At 51.1% G+C, this 18308-nt stretch overlaps 2 protein-coding genes across 28 annotated transcripts in view; both read left to right on the top strand.

Annotated features, from left to right (window-relative positions):
- The window catches only part of KIF1A (kinesin family member 1A), a 42427-nt gene extending 39318 nt beyond the window's left edge, over positions 1 to 3109 (top strand). For all 27 annotated transcript variants that reach the window (XM_055817616.1, XM_055817620.1, XM_055817619.1 and 24 more), the window contains one exon: positions 287 to 3109. In XM_055817616.1, coding sequence (XP_055673591.1) covers positions 287 to 329 — 43 coding nt within the window. In that variant the 3' untranslated portion in view covers positions 330 to 3109. The remainder of the gene's footprint in view (positions 1 to 286) is intronic.
- A 483-nt stretch (positions 3110 to 3592) lies between these two features.
- ILKAP (ILK associated serine/threonine phosphatase) lies at positions 3593 to 16292 on the top strand. Its single transcript, XM_055817645.1, is given in 13 exon segments — positions 3593 to 3746; positions 4505 to 4570; positions 4991 to 5047; positions 6088 to 6207; positions 7084 to 7210; positions 8240 to 8346; positions 8825 to 8918; positions 10804 to 10891; positions 12203 to 12298; positions 12300 to 12325; positions 14041 to 14160; positions 15563 to 15644; positions 15861 to 16292. Coding segments are annotated over 13 exon segments (1170 nt in total). The 5' UTR covers positions 3593 to 3700; the 3' UTR covers positions 16002 to 16292.
- The last annotated feature ends 2016 nt before the right edge of the window (positions 16293 to 18308 follow it).

Below are 18308 nucleotides of genomic sequence, written 5' to 3'. Positions count from 1 at the left end.
GCTGAGATCAAAGCAACTTCCATGCCTGGCGGCAGGGACAGTGGCCCTTCACTGTTCTTGAGAGCATCTCACAAAGTTCTTGAGAGCATCTCAAGTGGCAGGACTGGGGGAACAGAAGTAAATCCATAAAAATTTGTGTGATCTGGCTAAAGAGACATTAATCCCATGTCCCTCCAGCTCTGGCTGGATTCAAGCACCAGCCTGGAGCCAGGACACTGAGCCCAGGGGACCACACCTCTCCTTGTCCACATCTCTGACACTTTTTGTCCCCTGTTTTCCAAATCAGATCAAAGCTGTCCAGAAGGAGAACAGCCCAGATGAGAATCTAACCTGAAAAACACCCTCCACCTCATCCGTCTGCCAACAGGATCAAGATAGCTGATTCTGTCTCAAGACTCCCCATGTTAATGTCTGATCTCTCACACCATCTCCTGCCCTAGCTGTCTGCTCCATGGAAGGATCTGTCTCGATTCACACCTTCATGGGGGAAACTCACTTCTGTTTGTAGCTGCAAAAGCCTGGACCTGCCTGGGCAGGATTTCTTGTGTGCGTGCCATGTACTGCCTGTTGCCCCGTAGGAGACCTTCATGTCACACCATCTGTAATGCTCCAGAAAGGTCCCTGGCAGAGGGGAGGGAGCAAGGAGGGCGGTTCTGGCTAAAAGGCTGGTCTTCGATCTACAGAGGTGGGAGCGCAGTAAAGTTTGGAGGTGGGAGAGCAGGAGGAATTGCCTCCACCCGAAGGGAAAGGGTAGTTTAGGTAAGGGAATTTCCTAGTTTATTGATGTTTCTGCAAGAGATGGCAGTGTAAGATCAGGTGTCAGTAGTTTAAGATGCTATTTATAAAGTATTTATTTACGTCACAAAAATCCCATAAGTTGGGTCCTGGCCCCTGGGCAATGCCTCCCCTGGGCAAGGGAGAGCCTTGGAGGTGGGCCGGGGTCCCGGAGATGCCTTCCCCAGGACATCCCTGGCATGTGCCCAGCAGCAGCAGAGTGCCTGCCCTCACTCCCTGCTTTTCCCCAACCTTGTGCTTTGCCCCCCTTGCAGCTTAAACTACTTCTCCCCTGAGTGGTGGCTGGACAGCCCACCATGTCTTCCCAAAGGAGGCAATTCCTACCTGCCCCATCTACCTCTGGAAGGTGGGAGCCTGCTGTCTCAGCTGGCCAGGGCACCCATGTCCACATGGATGGGTCACCTCACTTTGGAGCCTGGTCCTGCTGGAGGGAGAGGGAGTGGCAGGGGGGCATGGTTCTGCCTGTCATGTCGTGTGGGGCCCTCCTTCGCCACCTCCACTAATCCCAGCCTGGGAGCGTAGTCGGGGGGTGGGGGTGGGGTGGGGGGTAGGAGGTATTCCCTCCCTCTTAGGGCAGGACACCAAAGGTCCCATCCCTGCGGGGCATGTGGAGGTTCAGGTGGCTGCTTCTGAAGATGGATGGGAAAGTTCCCCAGCAGCGAGGGCTAGGAATGACCATCCCAATCCACAGGATCCTTGCTCTTTCCCAAAAGGGCTGTCACATCCCTTCCCCCAGCAGGACAACAGGCTTGAAGCAGGTTGGAGGGGCAGGGGGAGGCTGGCATGAGGTGTCAGGGTGGGGACAGGGCTTCTTTTTACTACTGTAGCTGGTGTTCTCTCACTCCTTTTCCCCTGCTGCAGATGCAGGCACCCACTTCATTCCCACCCTGCCTCTGTCAGCACGTTAATCCAGGGGGCTTCCCACAGTGGAGGTGGCTTCACTGAAAAGACCTTCTCCTCCAGCCATCACCACTTCCCACCTTCCCCAGCAGCAGCAGTCCCTCTCCTCCTTCTCTTGTCTGTCACCTGTCAGGGGATGCTTTGGTTTGGGGCTTCCTGAGTGGCCAGCGGCATCTGGCACAGCTCCGGGCAGGAAGGCAAGCATCTTCCTCTGTGCATCTCCTGGGCATCCCCAGCTTTGCTGTCACACCTTCACAGCTGACTTTCCCTTGCACAGCACGGCTGCGCCTTGGCTCTGCTGCACCCCCCTATGCAGTCTGTTGGGGGGGGTGCGTGTGTGTGTATGTGTGTGCGCGTGCGTGTGTGTGTTGGACATGGTACTGTCTTCTCGTTACGCTCATGTTGTGGGGGCATGGACAGGCAGGCAGAGGCTTGCAGGGACCCCCTCACTGCACATCAAGCATCATTCAGTTTGGGTTTCAGGTTGTGGAAAAGGTTTTGGGATCCATCCTGAGCCCCTGCTGGTTTTGCCTAGCCTCACCGCAGCTCCCTGGGTGTCTCACCCCACTGCTCCAGCCTGAAGCTGCAGGAAGCTGCCCTGCTCCCCAGGCAGGTGGCAGCGAGCCTGCCCGGGACAAGCTTCCCCATCAGTCTGGATTATTTTCCCCGCAGTGATCCATTCCAGAGACCTGCAGGCCCACTCGTGCCCTTCAGGGAGGGAGAGGCACCCTGGGCGCGCGGAGGGGCAGAGCAGCAGCCGGGACGAAGTGGGGGCCTGGGCTGTGACCTTCCAGCTCCCACAGCCTGTGCAAGGGCTAGTTGGTACCATCCTGAATTTCAGTGTAGGGAGCCAGGGGTGGGAACACCGGGTGTCCCAGGGGAGAGGAGAGGCTTTTCCAGGGTGGAGGCGGTTTCTGGTGGAGACAGGACCTGTGTCTGCCAGGGACCAGACACTGGTTCAGTGGCCACGGGCAAGGGGTGGCCCTCAGCTGCAGCCGAAGCGTGCCTGAGGCCAGCAAACCTGCAGAGCAGACGGCTCCGCTGGGGGCCACCGCACCCGCGGCCAAGGGAGAGGCGGCTGCTCCCCGGAACCCCCAGCATCCCTGCGGGGCAGCCCCGGGGACAGCTGCCCTTGCCGTCCTGCTGGCTCTGCTCAGGCCCCCGCCTACCCGCCCCTCACCCACCGCAGCCCCTGGGGCGAGGGGCACAAAACCCGAAGTTTAGGCGTGACTGAGCCCCATCAGGCAGGGAGTTCCACGGGGGCGCTGGGGCCCTGCGCAGGGGGGGCTGCCTTCCACACCCTCCAGCTCCTGCCAGCCGTGGCAACGCGCGGGCCCTGCCTGTCCTGCGCCCGGCCGGCCGTGCACACGTGAGGCTTGTTCGGTTCTGAAATAAATGTGGCATTTAACGCAAACACCCTGCGGCACCGAGCTCTCTTTCCTGCGGCGGGCGGGCGCCGCCGGACTGGCGCTACTGGCAGCGGGGGAGGGGCCGCGGTGGGCCGGATCAGCGGGCGAGGATGCTGAGCCGCTGTTGGGCCCGCCAGGGCGCCGGGTACCGGCCCCGCAGAGCCGCCGGGCCGCACCGGTACCGGCCTGCGCCGCTAGGTGGCGCTGAGCGTCCTTCCCGCCCCTGCCAGCCTTTGGTGAGCACAGGGGGGCGGGGGCTGGGCGCGTGCGCGCACCCCCTTCCGACCGCCCCGCCCCGCCGTGGGATTGGTCAGTCTGGCGCGAGGCAACGGGACGGACTGGCCGGGTGGCTCCGAATTTCCATTGGCGGAAAAGGCGCCGCGCCACCGCCCGGCAGGCGGTGGATACGCACCTCGCGGAGCGCGCCCAACAGCGGCCTTCCGCTGCCGCCCCACCACCGCCGAGGCGTGCGGCCGCTTCCGGCCCTTCCGCGGCCGCTGGTTGGCTTCCCGGGGAAATTGGCAGCTCGGGGGGCGGGGCGGCCTCCGGGCAGGAGGAAGCGGCCTTGGCGGCGGTGCTGCCGGCACGGCGGCGGCATGGATCTGTTCGGGGACCTCCCGGAGCCCGGTTCCTCGGCGGCGGGTGAGGGATCGCGACCCCCAGGGCGGGCGCCCAATCCCTGCTCCGCCCCGCGCGGCTCCGGGGCGGGGCCTGGCCCAGGCACGGCCTGACTGGTCGCGGGGCCCTGCCGGGCCTGCCCCGCGCGGCCGTGGCCCCCCAGCCCCGCCGGGAGAAGGCGGCGGCCCCGCGACCAGCTGACCTGCCGGTACCGGGAGCGCGCCCGGGGCGGCAGCCAGCAGCGGCTGCGGGCTCCCAGCGCCTGAAGGGTGGAGCAGGGGGTGCGGGGTGGGGGGGGGGCAGTTAGCAATCGCGGGAGGAATTACAGGGTTTGGGGTTTTTTTGTGGTTTTCTTCTTGCCAGGGGACTCGCTCAGATGCAGAGCGCTGCCCGCGCGGCTTAGGCCATGCCGGAGCCTTTCCCCTCTGCAGCTCGTGGCTTTGTGGAGGGCTGTAATGATGTTACCAGAAATAATCCGGTGCTTTCTGGGACCCTCCCATCCTTAATCTTAATCGGGCTGCGGAGGGCTGTTAATGCAAGTTGAATGGGTTGCTAGTTAAAAAAAACAAATTTTAAATGGTTGTTTTCAAGATAAAAATTCACATCATCCCCAGGCAGGCAGTTGTTTTGCTCATGTAGGATGTGCCTATATTAAAGATGGAAGAAAGGTCCATGGCTGTCCTTTGTTTACCTCACCTGTGCTCGCCTGGTGGGGCAGCCCTTCCAGAAGCCACCCAGCAAATGCCTGCAGCAGATCCTCACTCTGCCCTGGTGTCTTACAGGGAAGGAAGCCCAGAAAGGGCCTCTGCTCTTTGACGATCTCCCACCAGCAAGCAGTGCTGACTCAGGTATGGGTGCTCTGTGCCTGCCTTTACTTTGGCTTCCTGTGCTTTCTGCATCAGCAGCTCTTGAGATGAAACTTGTGTAAACCTTTTTCTTTGTTAGACAGGATAAAGACAGTGGTGTTATCAGCACTGACGTGCAGAGTAGCTACTTTCCTCATCTTTTTTTTTTTTTTTTCCTTAGGATAACCAGAATGTTATAGATGTTCCACATATATTCCATAATACATTCCATATAAATGTTTCCTGAAACAAATATAAGACCTGAGTTTGCCTCCACCATCCAGTAACAGAAGTTGAAATTTGGCTTGCTTTGATAAACTGGCATTTTATAATTTCCTCACCCCAAGAGGGGTGTACAGAGAGCATTATTCCCTCAAAGGAACAAAGGTATTTAGTTATTCTTGCCTTTTTCTTGTACTCCAGGAAAAGGAGGCTCTTTACTCTTCGATGATCTTCCGCCAGCCAGCAGTGGTGACACAGGTAGGGAGCTGTGTCAGCTCACCAAGCCTCTGCTGACCTGTTCTTTTCAGGAAAACCCACTGATAGAGTCTGTTGTTTTGGATGCATGGCAAGTTGACCTGGTGTCCGGGTTGGCTGACACTGGTTATGGCAATCTGTTTGCACCCTGATTGTTTAAATTGAGATTCTGACTCTTCAGAAGTAAGCTTAGGTCTGTTCCTAGAAGTATGTCCCTTGGTGTCTTTTGCTGTTGTCTGTGCCTGAATGCTCCCTACTTTGGGAGTGAAAGTTTGTGATTGCAAAGAGCAAAGCCAGTGCTGGCCTGGTGCTGCCAGTGTCTGGCTTTTGTTGCTTTTCTGCTGTGGGCACAGACTGCCTTCTCGTTCCTGGCTGTAAATATCTTCAAAGCCAGACTGCTGGTCTGGCAAGGCTTTCTGCATGCAGCCACACCTGGGAGGAGGTGAGATAATTCACTATACCGTATGAGAACAATTGTCCAGAAGGAAAAATCTAGGATTCTGACATTGTGGGAGTCATACTTTGCTTGCTAGCTTTAATTTGTAACCTGTCTTCTGAAACTCCTAACAAATATGCACATTGAGAGTAATAAAATACATTTATTTCATTATTGTGGGCACAATTTATTGACACATATAACAACAATAATAAAATTAAAGACCTGAAAGGGTTCCAACCTGAAATGTTTGCAAAAAAGGCTGATAGCTAAGAAACAAACCGTGAGTTGGTGGGAAGAATCATCAGCCTGCCAGCCAAACACAAATGTACTGTGCCTGAGGTAGGGTTGCACAACGGGAAGTGATCAAATTGGTGCTTGCTGGGTTAGACAGCAATGTGTACCCCAGGTTGTACGTGCTGAGTGGTGTATGCATGTTGTGGTCGGTTAGTATGTCTTGTTCAGTAGTGACTCTGGCCACTTTGTACTGTGTGAGTGTGCAAGCCTGTGCTCCTGAAAGTACTTCGATATAAGACTTGCTGCTGAATTTATGCCAGTAAGCCAGAGCTGGAAGACTTCATTTGCCTGTGTTTTTGCTTTCTTTCAGCCTCCAGTGCTACTGAGCAGGTCTCAGCAGGGAGCCACAGGAAAGGGGAGAAAAGAAAATCCTTAGAGGAAGAAGAGAAGAATGGCAGGGAAGAACTTGTGGAAAAGAAAGTTTGTAAAGGTTTTCAGACAGTTTGAAAACAAATGTACTCGATTTGTACTTTTGACATTGGGCTGAGTAAGTCCAGACCAAAGCTAAGCTTTGGTTCTTCAGTCGGCCTGCGTTTTCAGTCTCTCACAGGGAGCAAACTGCTATGGTGGTCTGTGGAAGCTCCTCAAGCTCCCCAGCACTCTGCCGCCCTCACCTGGGCCTTCTTACTAGCCCTGCTGGTAAGAAGTGGCAGAAGCTGAGCAGCAAGTGGCTCTGTGTCTGCAGGTTAAGTTCCTGTGCTGCCAAGAGGGGGATTGGTTGTGAAACCTCTGGAAGGCTAGAGCCGCACCACTTCCACAGATCTTCACTGGGCAGCTGCTAAGAAAGCCAGAGAGACTTGCTGTTACATACCGGGCATTTGACTTCAGTGCATGTGCCCATGTGTTATGTTGATGTTTTGGGAATAAGATGTGTTCAGGGGTACAAAGGAAAAACAGATGTGTTCTGGAAACAGCAGACTGGTTTCTTGTCCTCAGCACTTTCTTTAAAGCTGTGCTTTGTTTAATCTGCAGATTCAGTGCCACATACTTGCCCTGTCCTGACCCCTGCCATGGTGCTAAGAGCTCTGTCTGATGCCTAGCAGTCCTGCTTGGCTGCAGCTGCCTGTCAAAATGGGGGCAAGCTGCTTTTATAGCTGCTGGCCTTGGTGGCACTTAAAAACCCATGTTACAAAGTAAATATATCCTGTTCAGCAGAAGGTGCCAGATGTTTTGTTGCAGGGTGGCAGCTGTACTTCTCTGCAGTGCCGAGATAGGGTTCTGAAAGCTGAAAAGTGCTGTTTGTTACCTTGAGCTGAGGAGACAGGAGTTTGATTTGCATGCGTGTGTCTGCTTTGTTCCCCTTTAGGGTCAGTGGGCATTCTTGGATTGAAGGGTTACGTTGCAGAGAGGAAGGGCGAAAGGGAAGACATGCAGGATGCCCATGTCATCTTAAACGATATCAGCGAGGAATGCCAGCCTCTGCCCTCCCAAATGTAAGTGGGACCCAACTGCCAGAGTAAAGCTGTGGTTGACAGCCATCACAGGGTTGAAGGAGCTCCAGCTTACTTCAGCTAAGCCCATGATATGATCCTTTAGCTATGAGCAGCTAATGCTCTTGATTACACCTGCATTGTGGTGTGTGGTTTGGGTTTGTTATTTGGAGACCTGGTGGACTCGTTAACTGTGTTCTTGGACAAATCACAGGACTGTTATGTACAAATATCTATTACGTACATGGCTCCTTGCATGGTGCTCAGTGGATTCAGTCACTAACTTCACAAGCATTGTGAGGGCCCAATAACTCTGGATATTGAGCCTCTGTTACCCAAATGTAAGCATGAATGTTTAGAGACCCTCAGTTTAATTATAAGTAAGCAGACCTTGCCTTGGGGATTTTATAGTGTGTAAAACCCAAACTGTGGCAGTGGAGAACACTTAAAGAAGAGAAAACATATATTGGAACCGTCTTGTTTGAAAATTTTAAATCTTTTAACAAATTAACTCATATAAGTGTGTGTAAGGGGGAGGGTGTGTATTTAAAAGAGTGCTCAAGCATCATCCTGATACTGTATTTACCTTCTGAACTAGTATTGTCTTGAGAGCATCATGTGCTGAGGGATATGAATTTCTTGCTTGTAGCATAGTTTCAACATGTTTAGGCATGGAAAAAACATTTGGATTGGTTGGACTGATATCTGTGTAGCGCTGGGGATTTGCAGTGCCCTTGAGGTGAAATGTGTAGCTGCTTTTATGCCAAGTTGTGGTCTATAAACCTCTCTTCTGCCTTTCATTTTTTGAGGGGTGGAAAATTACAAGAAAATGCTCAGCTCAGTGCTTACACATGTAAGGTGTGTAAATGCTTGAACATGTGAGCTTAGAGTAGAGACTTGCTACCTTTGTGCCTTGGAGTGCAGTATTTATTCAGTCTGGATGACACAGGGCAGGATGTCAATATACTTGACTCCATCCTCAGGCTAATGGCCTTTCTTAGCCCCTTTCTGCTACTCTTTGTTCCCTCACAGCACACGAGTCTCGTACTTTGCTGTTTTTGATGGCCATGGGGGAGTCCGAGCCTCAAAATTTGCGGCACAGAATCTGCACCAAAACCTGATTAAGAAATTTCCTAAAGGTGAGAGGAGTGGAATAAGGGCTGGAGGACAACCATTGCCTTTTCTGCCTTGACATTATGGCAGTAGACAGGGAAACTGATTTGTTTGGGCATAGTTCTACAGTTCCCATCTCTTATTCCTAGTGGGCTTGTGAGACTGTGCTGTCTCCTGGGGAAGAGGGATGGAAGCCTTTTTGGCACAAGGGTACAAGTAGCCAGTTGTGAACTGCTAAGCAAATGTCAGATGCATTGTTGCCAGTTTTGGCAGTACCACTTCCAGTGAAAATACACCTGTGGGGGAGAGGGTTTTGTCATAAATTCTCTGTGCATGCTACCACACAGATTTTTGGTAGCATGAGCGCAGTATGTGCCCTAGCTTCTCTGCTCAAGGTCTGAGAGGTGCACTGCCTGGTTAAATGTTGCATGTGTGAAGGGAGGGACTGGAATAGTTCAGATGTGTTTTAGCTGGAGCTTAGTTGCTGTTTTCCCTGTCTGACAGGTGAGATAGTCAGCGTGGAGAAAACTGTGAAGAGATGCCTTCTGGACACCTTCAAACACACAGATGAAGAGTTTCTAAAGCAGGCATCCAGCCAGTAAGTGTAAATGTTTCCCATGTGTTTGTATTTCTTAGCTTGCATCTCACAGGCCTTGGTTCTGAGCAGGGCAGGGGAAACCTTGAGTTGTGTCTATGCTTTGGCGAAACCCCATAAGCGCGGCTGTGCCAGGCTGTAACTGCCAGCTGAGTGCCTGCTAGAGCAAGGTCACAGCATGTTTTGGTCTTACTCTGTGATGAGTGATCTGTAGCACCCTTGAGACTAAAATACATGTTTGTGATAAAGGAAGGAACCAAAACATGACCAAGAATGCACCTCTCTCCTTACCAGGGCATTGTTTGCCTTCCTTTGAAAGACTTACCATGTTGTTGATGTGACTTACTGCCTGAGATGGCATCTCTGTGTTGCTGGCATCAAAGTGTGGCAGGAGGGCATCTGTAAAGTGGTACTGTTCTGGTTGGTGTGTGCAGCTTTCTTTAAGGCTGCATTCCTGTTAGTGAGTAGGAGATTGCCAGGCTGGAGCACATCTCTGAGGTTGTTTCTAATGCCCTGTGTTGAAGAACTTCACTCCCCCAATCTAACTTTAAATCTTGATTTCTTCACCTCTTTTGAAAACAGAGATGTTGATGAAGAATGTCCCTCACCTTAAGCTTGTTTCTAACAGGTTGGTTGAAAATGAAGCTGAAAAGCACAGCAACTACTTTTCATGGAATAAATGCCAGCCTGCCTCCCAGCAGGGTTTTGAGTACAAACACCCTCACCTTCTCTAAGTCTCTGCTGAACTTATGCACCAACTATGTGGACTAGGGAAGGTGTGGACTGTATTTAAAATACAGTCACTTTGTTACCGGTCCTTTACACATGTGTGGTTTTGTTCGTTTGGTGGGTTTTTTTTCCAATTTGATAGTGACATCTGTACACAGATGGAGAAGACTGTTGATGCATCTGATTCTGAGATTCCCTGCAAACTTTCCATTTCAAGAAAATTTCAGACTCTTAAGCCTAACCAGATCAACAATTTTGACCAGGCAAAAGAAAAAAGCTTCACTGGGTCCATCACATGTGTCATTCCCAAACCAGTCTCTGTTTGGTCAGAAATGTGACTTGGGACAAAGGTGCTACAAAGGATCACTAGCTATAGCTGTATTGATGATGAGATGAATGATTTTCATTCAGCCACACCTTCAAAGTTAGGAGAAACTGGATGAAATATGTCTAGGAATCAGCCTCTGAAAGCTGCTTTCGCTAAATAGCGGCATCATAGCTGGGCTTCATTGTGGGGAGGACTAGCCTGACAGCTGTAACCTAATAAACACTTCTCATTTTACCTGGAGCTCTAGAGATACAAGCTTAACTACAGCAAGTGAAATATCAGGAGAGTGGCTGAATGAGTTGTGTCGCTGCTGAGGTGGGGTGGTGAGGACTGAGGTGGGTGGGCAGGGGTACTGTGAAAAAAGGAAGGGAAATAAAAGCCAAAAGAAAGGCAGCTCTGCTGCAGTCCTGGCTGTGCCTTCCTTTTGCTGCAAAGGAGCCTCCTGAGGAGTTTGGGGTGCTTGTTTGCTCATGATGCTGTAGCTTCTGGGCAGTCACTGGGGCTGAGCCTGTCCAGCCACAGGTGAGCTTTCCTGGGAGCTGAGTGTGAGGAAGGGGTGGTGTGGGGAGACTGGCTGGCAGTTTTTGAACCAGTTGGGCATTTGCTACGCATTTAGAAAGTGGCACTCTGTGCGACTCCTCTGTCCTCATCCAGCTCACTATTTACCACCAACAGTTTCCCTAGCTGCTTGCAGGCAGCTGCTGGGGGCTTGTGCTAGTTGACTGCTCCATGGTGGCACATGACACTTCCTTCTGTCCCCAGGAGCACTCTGTGCCTAACTTTTTAAACATAGTTTTCCCTACTTAGTAATCTCATTATCATTCCCTTCAGGAAGCCAGCATGGAAGGATGGCTCCACAGCTACTTGTGTCCTGGCTGTTGACAATGTTCTCTACATAGCCAACCTCGGGGACAGCCGGGTAAGCAGAATGGAGAAGCCCACTGCTGGCATCTCAGCTCCTCAGAGAGCTTCATTCACCCTGAAGGGCAAGGTGTTTGTGGGATGTTCCAGTTGCCATGAGCTCCCCAGCTGTTTCTACAAAGCATCTTGTTTTGGGTGGGTGCAGGGTACTTCTGTGTTGTCTCTCATAGTGTAAAACAGCTGTGTGTGGTAGCTCTCTCTTGGTGGCACTAAATATCTCGCAGTATCTAGAATAGAATATTTCAGTTGGAAGGGACCTACAATGATGATCTAGTACAACTGCCTGACCAATTCAGGGCTGACCAAAAGTTAAAGCGTGTTATTAAGGGCATTGTCCAAATGTCTGTTAAACACTGACAGGCCTGGGGCATCGACCATCTCTAAGGAAGCCTATTCAAGTGTGTGACCACCGTCTCAGTAAAGAAATGCTTCCTAATATCCGGTCTGAACCTCCCATGGCACAGCTTTGAACCATTCCCGTGCATCCTGTCACTGGATCCCAGGGAAAAGACATCAATACACCTCTCCGTAACCCCTTCTCAGGAAGCCATAGAGTGCAATGAAGTTGCCCCTTGGCCTCCTTTCCTCCAAACTAGACAAATGCAGATTCTGCAGCTGCTCCTTGTAGGGCATGCCTTCCAGCCGTGTCACCAGCTCTGTTGCCCTCCCCTGCATGCATTAAAGTGCCTTAACATCCTTTTTAGATGGTGGGGCCCCAGAACTGCACATGGTGAGGCCACACCAAGGCTGAACACAGCGGGACAGTCCCCTCTCCTGACTGGCCGGTGACGCTGTGTTTGATGCACCCCCAGCTGCGGGTCGCCCTCTTGGCTGCCAGGGCACACCGCTGGCTCCTGTTGAGCCTGCTGCCACCCGCACCCCCAGAGCCCTTTCTGCAGGGCTGCTCGCCAGCCACTCCTCTCCCAGTTGATGCTTGTGCCTGGTGTTATTCCATCTCGGGCATGGAATCTGCACTTGCACTTAATAAATTTTATGCCATTGATTGTTGCCCAATGCTCCAATCTATCTAGATCCCTCTGCAAGGCTTCCTGTCCCTCAAGAGAGACAACAGCAGCTCCCAGTTTGGTATTGTGAGTAAAAATTAGTAATGGTGCATTCAACTCCTGCATCCAGATCACTGATAAAAATATTGAACAGCCCTGGCCCTAGGACTGAGCCATGAGGAATACTGCTGGTGACCAGTCACTGGCCAGATGTAAATCCATTCACTACAGCTTGCAGCTCCTTCTCAAGAAGTTCTTGCTGCCATTTGTTGTTGTTGACTCATGAGGGTCTTTTGTCAGCACAGGCGATTCTGTGTCGTTATAATGAAGAGAGTCAGAAACACTCAGCCTTAAGCCTCAGTAAGGAGCACAATCCCACCCAATACGAGGAGCGTATGCGGGATACAGAAAGCTGGAGGAAATGTCAGGTAAGTGTCTAAAGGGTGTAAGCAAGCAAATCTAAACTCTGGGCCCAACTTCGGGACTGAGCACTGTGTTTCTGGAGTTTTTCTGACACCAGCGTGCACGCTAGTGAGAGCCCAGAGAGAATCTGTTGCTGCCTGTGGGAGGCATAGTGGTGCCTGAGATATCTAGGATTCAGGGGCTTGAGTTGGTTGATGGGGGCTGGTTTCCCTGGGGGCTTACAATACTGCAAAGGCAGGAACCCATGTGAAAGCCTGACAGTGTGATGCAAGCATGGACATGCTTAAGCTTGCCCTGCAGAGCTGGACTTGATTGTTTAGGAAGTTACCACTTGCTGCACTCTGTGGCATTGGACAAAACTCGCTTGCAGCATCAGCACTCTCCTTCCTGGCCCTGTAAGAGGGGGGGCGGTTTGAGAGGGCACAAGGAGCCCTCTATGTCAGTTGCTATTGCTCCCCTAGGAGTTAGCTGGTGCACTGAGGCAGTCTACTGGAGGGAGGTTTATGGAGGCAGAGCAGAATTATGTTAATGTTCCTGTGCATGTAGGTGTGCATGGCGGTTTGGGCAGCGGGTGCTAAACACAGCAGCTGTGCCTGGCTAGGTTCTCTCCCTTCTTTGAAGGCTGTTTCTTTGTTTAACGGCATCCTCATGAGAGAGGACTTGGTGCAGGTGAAGTGTCTTAGTGCCTGTGGAGGCAGAATGCCCCTTAGGGTCAGGGAGGGGTGGCTCAGTTCTGTCCTGCTACTGTGTCTGGAGAGCCTTGTTCCCTTTATCTCTGGGGCGCACATGCTGCTGCTTATGCTTAGCACTGATCTATCTTTGCACACAAGAATGTGATGGGCCAGTGTCTGTTAGCTCTCTTCAGAACAGGGGGAACACCTCCCTGGCTGCCTGGGAGCCTCTCCCACTGCTTGTGGGTCAGTATGTTGGACTCAAGAGTTAAGTCTCAAAGTCTAAAAAAAAATGAGCATTAGGTCTTTGTGATGTGCCTTGCTGCTTGCTTTTACTTCAAGCGGGGCTGGTTGGAATACAAGATGAATGAGCTTGTGTCTTTCCAGGGTGCATAAAGAACCTTTTGGGGGGAGAAGATGCTTGATTGTTGGAAAGGTAGAGTGTGGGAAGCTGCTACTGTTGGGACAGCACTCAGTTACTTAGAAAAATTTAGTAAACAAAACTGCTTCCCAAGGAGGACTGTAACTCGAGTTTCACAGAACTGGTTGCTGCGATCAGTGGTTAGTAAAGACCAAGTGGTCAGGAGAAAGTGTCATGGTTTTCACTCTCTGGAACTGCCCCCAGTTGAGCCACTCTGTAGGTGTTGGAGTCCTGATAAGCAGAGCACAGGAGGGGCTGCTGGCTCAGGCCTGGTCTTGCCTGCTGCCACTCTGTGCTTCTGTTGAAATGCAGTTTGCTAGATACCTTGCAAAAAAAATATCTGTGAATTCAAACTTCCACCTCCAGGAGTTCAGCTCAGCATGTAACTCTTACTTCCCTGGCTTGCTAGCTAAGTAGGCCTTGAGTAGGCCCCTCTCCACTTGTTTCCCAGAGCTTCACACACACGTGCAGAAAGGCAAGGAGACTGAAGGGAGGATCTGGACCTGTTGGGGAAGTGGGTCAGAATTTGTATGAGGTAGCTAAACGCACCATGGAGAGTGTCCCTGTCAGGCAGTGCAGTGAGATCTGTGCGTGGGGAGGGCTCTCAATGTTTCCTTTCCTTGTGCAGGGATGGAAGAGTCCTAGGAGTGCTGGAGGTTTCCCGCTCCATTGGGGATGGCCAGTACAAACGCTGTGGTGTTATCTCTGTGCCAGATATCAAACGCTGCCAACTCACGCACAACGACAGGTAAAGTATGCCCCCCACGCACAAGGGGTTTGGCTGCATCTGAGCTCTGCTCAGTGGAAGTAACACAAGCTGCACAACCCTGTATGCTCTGCTGTTAGGGCCAAGGCACTTCAGACTGATCACCGGGAATCAGAGGATGGTCTCACTGCTGACATCTCTCTGCTCCTGTTCCTTATTGGTATAATGGGATAATGCTGCTGTCTCACTCTGCCAAGATACTGTGAAGGCTCCTGTTGGTGAACCTGGCCTTGCAGCAGTGATAACATACACGAGCCTAAGACTTCCTTCATGCTCTGAATAAGTTCACACACCAGTGTTCAGGCAGTTGGTTAAGGCTAGAATTCTTGGGTCCCCGTCCTGTCCAAGTGTTGTTTCTAGCAGTCGTTGTGCCTGCAGATGCCATTGCATTTGTCTCTGATGTTTGGAGAATTGGGATACTTTTCTAACATGAGATTGGCAATGACAAATTGCTGTGAGCTTTCATGTCAGTATGGCCCTGCAGGCTCTCTGAGGTGAGAGTGTAACCCAGTACTGCTGCTTTTTCTGGGATTAGAGTTCTGTATCAAGTGATCCACTAGAATATTTCTAAAGATATTTTGAGCATCAGGCTCTGAAATGATGTCTTCAGAGACATGTGCTGCTCTGGCAGGCTGGCCACCTCTGTGGGATGGTTGTAGTTTTCCTTGTCCAGTGACTGTGTTTAGGGCTCCTGGTTAATACAACCTGTGCAGGCAGGGAGTGTACAGCAGGCTGTCTCCCCTGTCCTCTGGTGGGGAGCTGGGAGGCAGCTCGCGTTGCCTTGGGCTTTGTACCCCCTCAGCCTTCTGCAGCCCACAGCAATACCTTGTGGCAGAGTTTTCCGATCACAGTTACGCCTCTTTCTGGGTTAAGCTGCTTGCTTTCCTTCCAAATATTTCTGTTTAAATTAAGTTATTGCACACCTCGGAACCATGGAAACATAAAGGATTTAAAGGGATGCACATAGGGTATTAAGCTGTCTGTGTTTATCTATTTCCTTACATTGGCTGCTTCACAGGAAAAATACGTGAATGAAAAGGACTTAAAGGAAAGTAGCAGTTCCTAGAGAAATAACAGAGCTTTCCATCAGGGTGTGGTCTTGCCTAATAGTGCGGTGTCGGTAGGACTGTCAGGGTGTCCTGATCTAGGTCTTACATTGTTTGCCTGGCTCCCTGGCCTGTACTTTGAATTGCCTCAGCTCTGTGAATGGTGGATTCTGGAGCAACAAAGGCCTTCTGGTGCTTCAGAGGGATTTTCAGATGAGCTCTGTGGCATCTTCCCTTTGGATTGGAGCATGGGTACTCATAAAATAGCTTGGAGGGATTTTACTGTAACTGGGGAGCCAAAGGTTCAGCCTTGGAACCTGTCTTTGCTTAATTTCCAGGTTCATTCTGATAGCATGTGATGGCCTCTTTAAAGTCTTTACACCAGAAGAAGCTGTGAACTTCATTGTGTCCTGTCTGGAGGTGAGGAGAAGGCAGCATGGGGACTGGGTTTGTCAGTGCAGGGGACGTGAAATGGAATGACTCTGACTTGCAGAAATGTACTTCTACCAGGGTAACCTCCCTTATACCTGAAGTTGTCCTTATTCATTTTGCTTCCTGATGCTTGGAAATTACTATGTGCTTGCACGTACACACTTTGGTGGGAGCAATGAGCATCATCTTTCTTCATCCCAACAGGATAAGAACATCCAAACAAGAGAAGGGAAGCTAGAAGCAGATGCTAGATACGAAGCTGCGTGTAACAGACTGGCCAACAAGGCAGTACAGCGAGGGTCAGCAGACAACGTCACCGTCATGGTAGTCCGGATAGAGCACTAAAAGATGAGGTGTGGCAGCAGGATCCCCAGCTTGCAGCGGATGTAAGGGAAGGAAGAAGTTTGTGCACATGCATGTGTGGCCGGGGGAGGGAGGGTCCTGCTGTGTGCCCTTCAGTGTAAATAAAGTTTGTTTGTTTGGTTTTTTTCTAGTAGTTTTAGGTCACTTGGCTAGCAGTGTTTTCTAAGTGGCTGCCACAATGGATCAGCCTATGTGGAAATCTCGTGTCCTGTCAACCCCCCGTGAATGTCTTGGCAAACCAAATAAATCCATTTGGCAGAGGTGCTAGCAAGAGCAGGCGTCTGTGGGCATGAACTCTGCCAGCTGTTCCAAATGGTGCAGTTGTGCTGTTCATTTTTTTGAGCTTTGTATGAGGCCCTGGGACAGTCCCAAGCTCTTAGAACTCCATGGAATCTCCTGGTCATGCTGCACTGTACAGACTGTGCTGTACCCCAGGGCTATGGTGTGGACTGTCCTCTTAGTGCTGGGAAGGAAATCTTTTGGTTCTGAAGCTGGCTTGTGAGGTTGCATGCAGCTGAGTGAAGGTGCTTGTGTACTGTCCTTCTGCTTGCAGAAAACATTGGGGTCTTATCCCAGTTGTTGATGCAGCAAAAGTGGCTGTGGTTTGCTCTTGATGTTTATTGGGAAAATGTTTTCACCAAAGGGACCTGCCAGGCAGCTGAGATCAGGGCAGGCTCTGTGCTTGTCTGTGTTGCTATCTGAGGAGTAGGCATCTCGTGTTTTCAGTACTTGTTGCTATTAGGTGTCTGGTATCTCATCCCGTCCCCATTCCTCTACCAACTGTTGCTGCAGAGTCAGTGTGCTGTTTTCCAGAAAGAATTTGGCTTAAGACCAAAGGACAGTGTGAAAGCTAAACAGATTGGACTACCAAAGCACTTAAAATTCTGGATTATGCAACTCTCCTGTCCAGTGGTTGAGATGGTGCAGTGAGGGAGATGAGCCAGTGGATCTGTGCAGTGGTTTCTTGCACAGGCTTCTTGCTCTGCATGAGGAAGTCCTAGAGAGAGGTTGGGCAGGTTGGTGCAGGTGGTGCCTGCTGTTCTGTGCATAGTCTGGCACAAGGTTGTGGGGCTACCTGGGTTCTTTCCTGTTCCCTATGTTCCCTGGAGCTTTGGGAGATGGTTGGTCCCACATCCTGGGCTGTTTTCTTGAGCACACAAAAACCATCCTGTTTGGGACAGGTGGCTTGACCATCTTTAATCTATTTCTGCTACAGCAGAAGTCAGTTAAAGTTCATGGACTTATGCTAACACTTAAGCTAACCTGGCCTAGCTCCTGCTAACTGTCTGCATCTTCTGCAGAGTACTGGAGAAGGAGGTGGGCCTCTGGCACATACTTTGGGTAGTGCTTGTGTCTGCCAGCTTGTTCTGCTCCCAGCCATTCCTGCATACTGTGACGTACTCTGCCATGTGAACTGAGAGGGAATTGCCCACTCAGCTGCCTCTGCTCTTTAAAGTCAAATTTTGGAGAGCCAAGATGGAGTAGCTTGGTGTTTCTTCAGTCTAATGCAAAAGAAACCCTGACTGCAGATCTCAGAAGGGTGACTCACCCTCCGTTCTTGCCTCCCTGCTTTCCACGGTTCTTGTGCTGGGAGAGCTGAGCCAAGCACCCATCTCTCTCATGCTTCCTCCAGGAGGCATCTCTTAATTCCAATGCAAGAACTGGTGAGGGAATTAGCACCTCTGAGCTCCTCTGACTCTGTTCTTTTCTCCCTCCTCTTTCAACTCTTCTTTCTTTCCCTTTAGAAAGAGTACTGAAAGCACAACTCCGACTAGGAATGGAATACACAGTGCTGTTGTACAGTTAATAACTATTTCCATTAAATGGATTGTATTGTCCATTTTTCAGGGCAAAGGGGAAAAGGAAGCACTGTGGAGAGGGTGTCACCATGCTTGTGAGTAGCCAGCCGGTTAGAAAGGCTGATTTAACCCCAACTTTAGTGGAAATCAGAAAACTGTGTTTGCTGGTAGGGTGGGGTCTGCAAGAGGTTTCCTGAAAATAAACTCTCCTTGCCTCATTGCTTAGCAGCGTCCTGCTACTGTGGGGAGCTCTGAGACCACCACCCTGGGAGTGGGCCATGGAGAAGTGCTGTACATGCAGCTCCCCTTCCTTGGTGGTGACTTGAGGTTCTGGCCCCCTCCCAACACCTAAATTAGCCCCCCAGTAGCTCTGACTTAATAAACTCTTTCAATTTTGTGTTCAAGTGCACTGGGTTCTTTATATCTCGCTCACAGAGGACAGCTTACCAGCTCAGCAAGTCCCACTCTCTGACAGTCCTTTTCTATCTTC

This window comes from Falco peregrinus, chromosome 12 (genome assembly GCF_023634155.1).
Source record: "Falco peregrinus isolate bFalPer1 chromosome 12, bFalPer1.pri, whole genome shotgun sequence".
NCBI lineage: Eukaryota > Metazoa > Chordata > Aves > Falconiformes > Falconidae > Falco > Falco peregrinus.
Note: the sequence above shows the minus strand (reverse complement) of the source record. Positions and strands in the feature narration are given on the sequence as shown.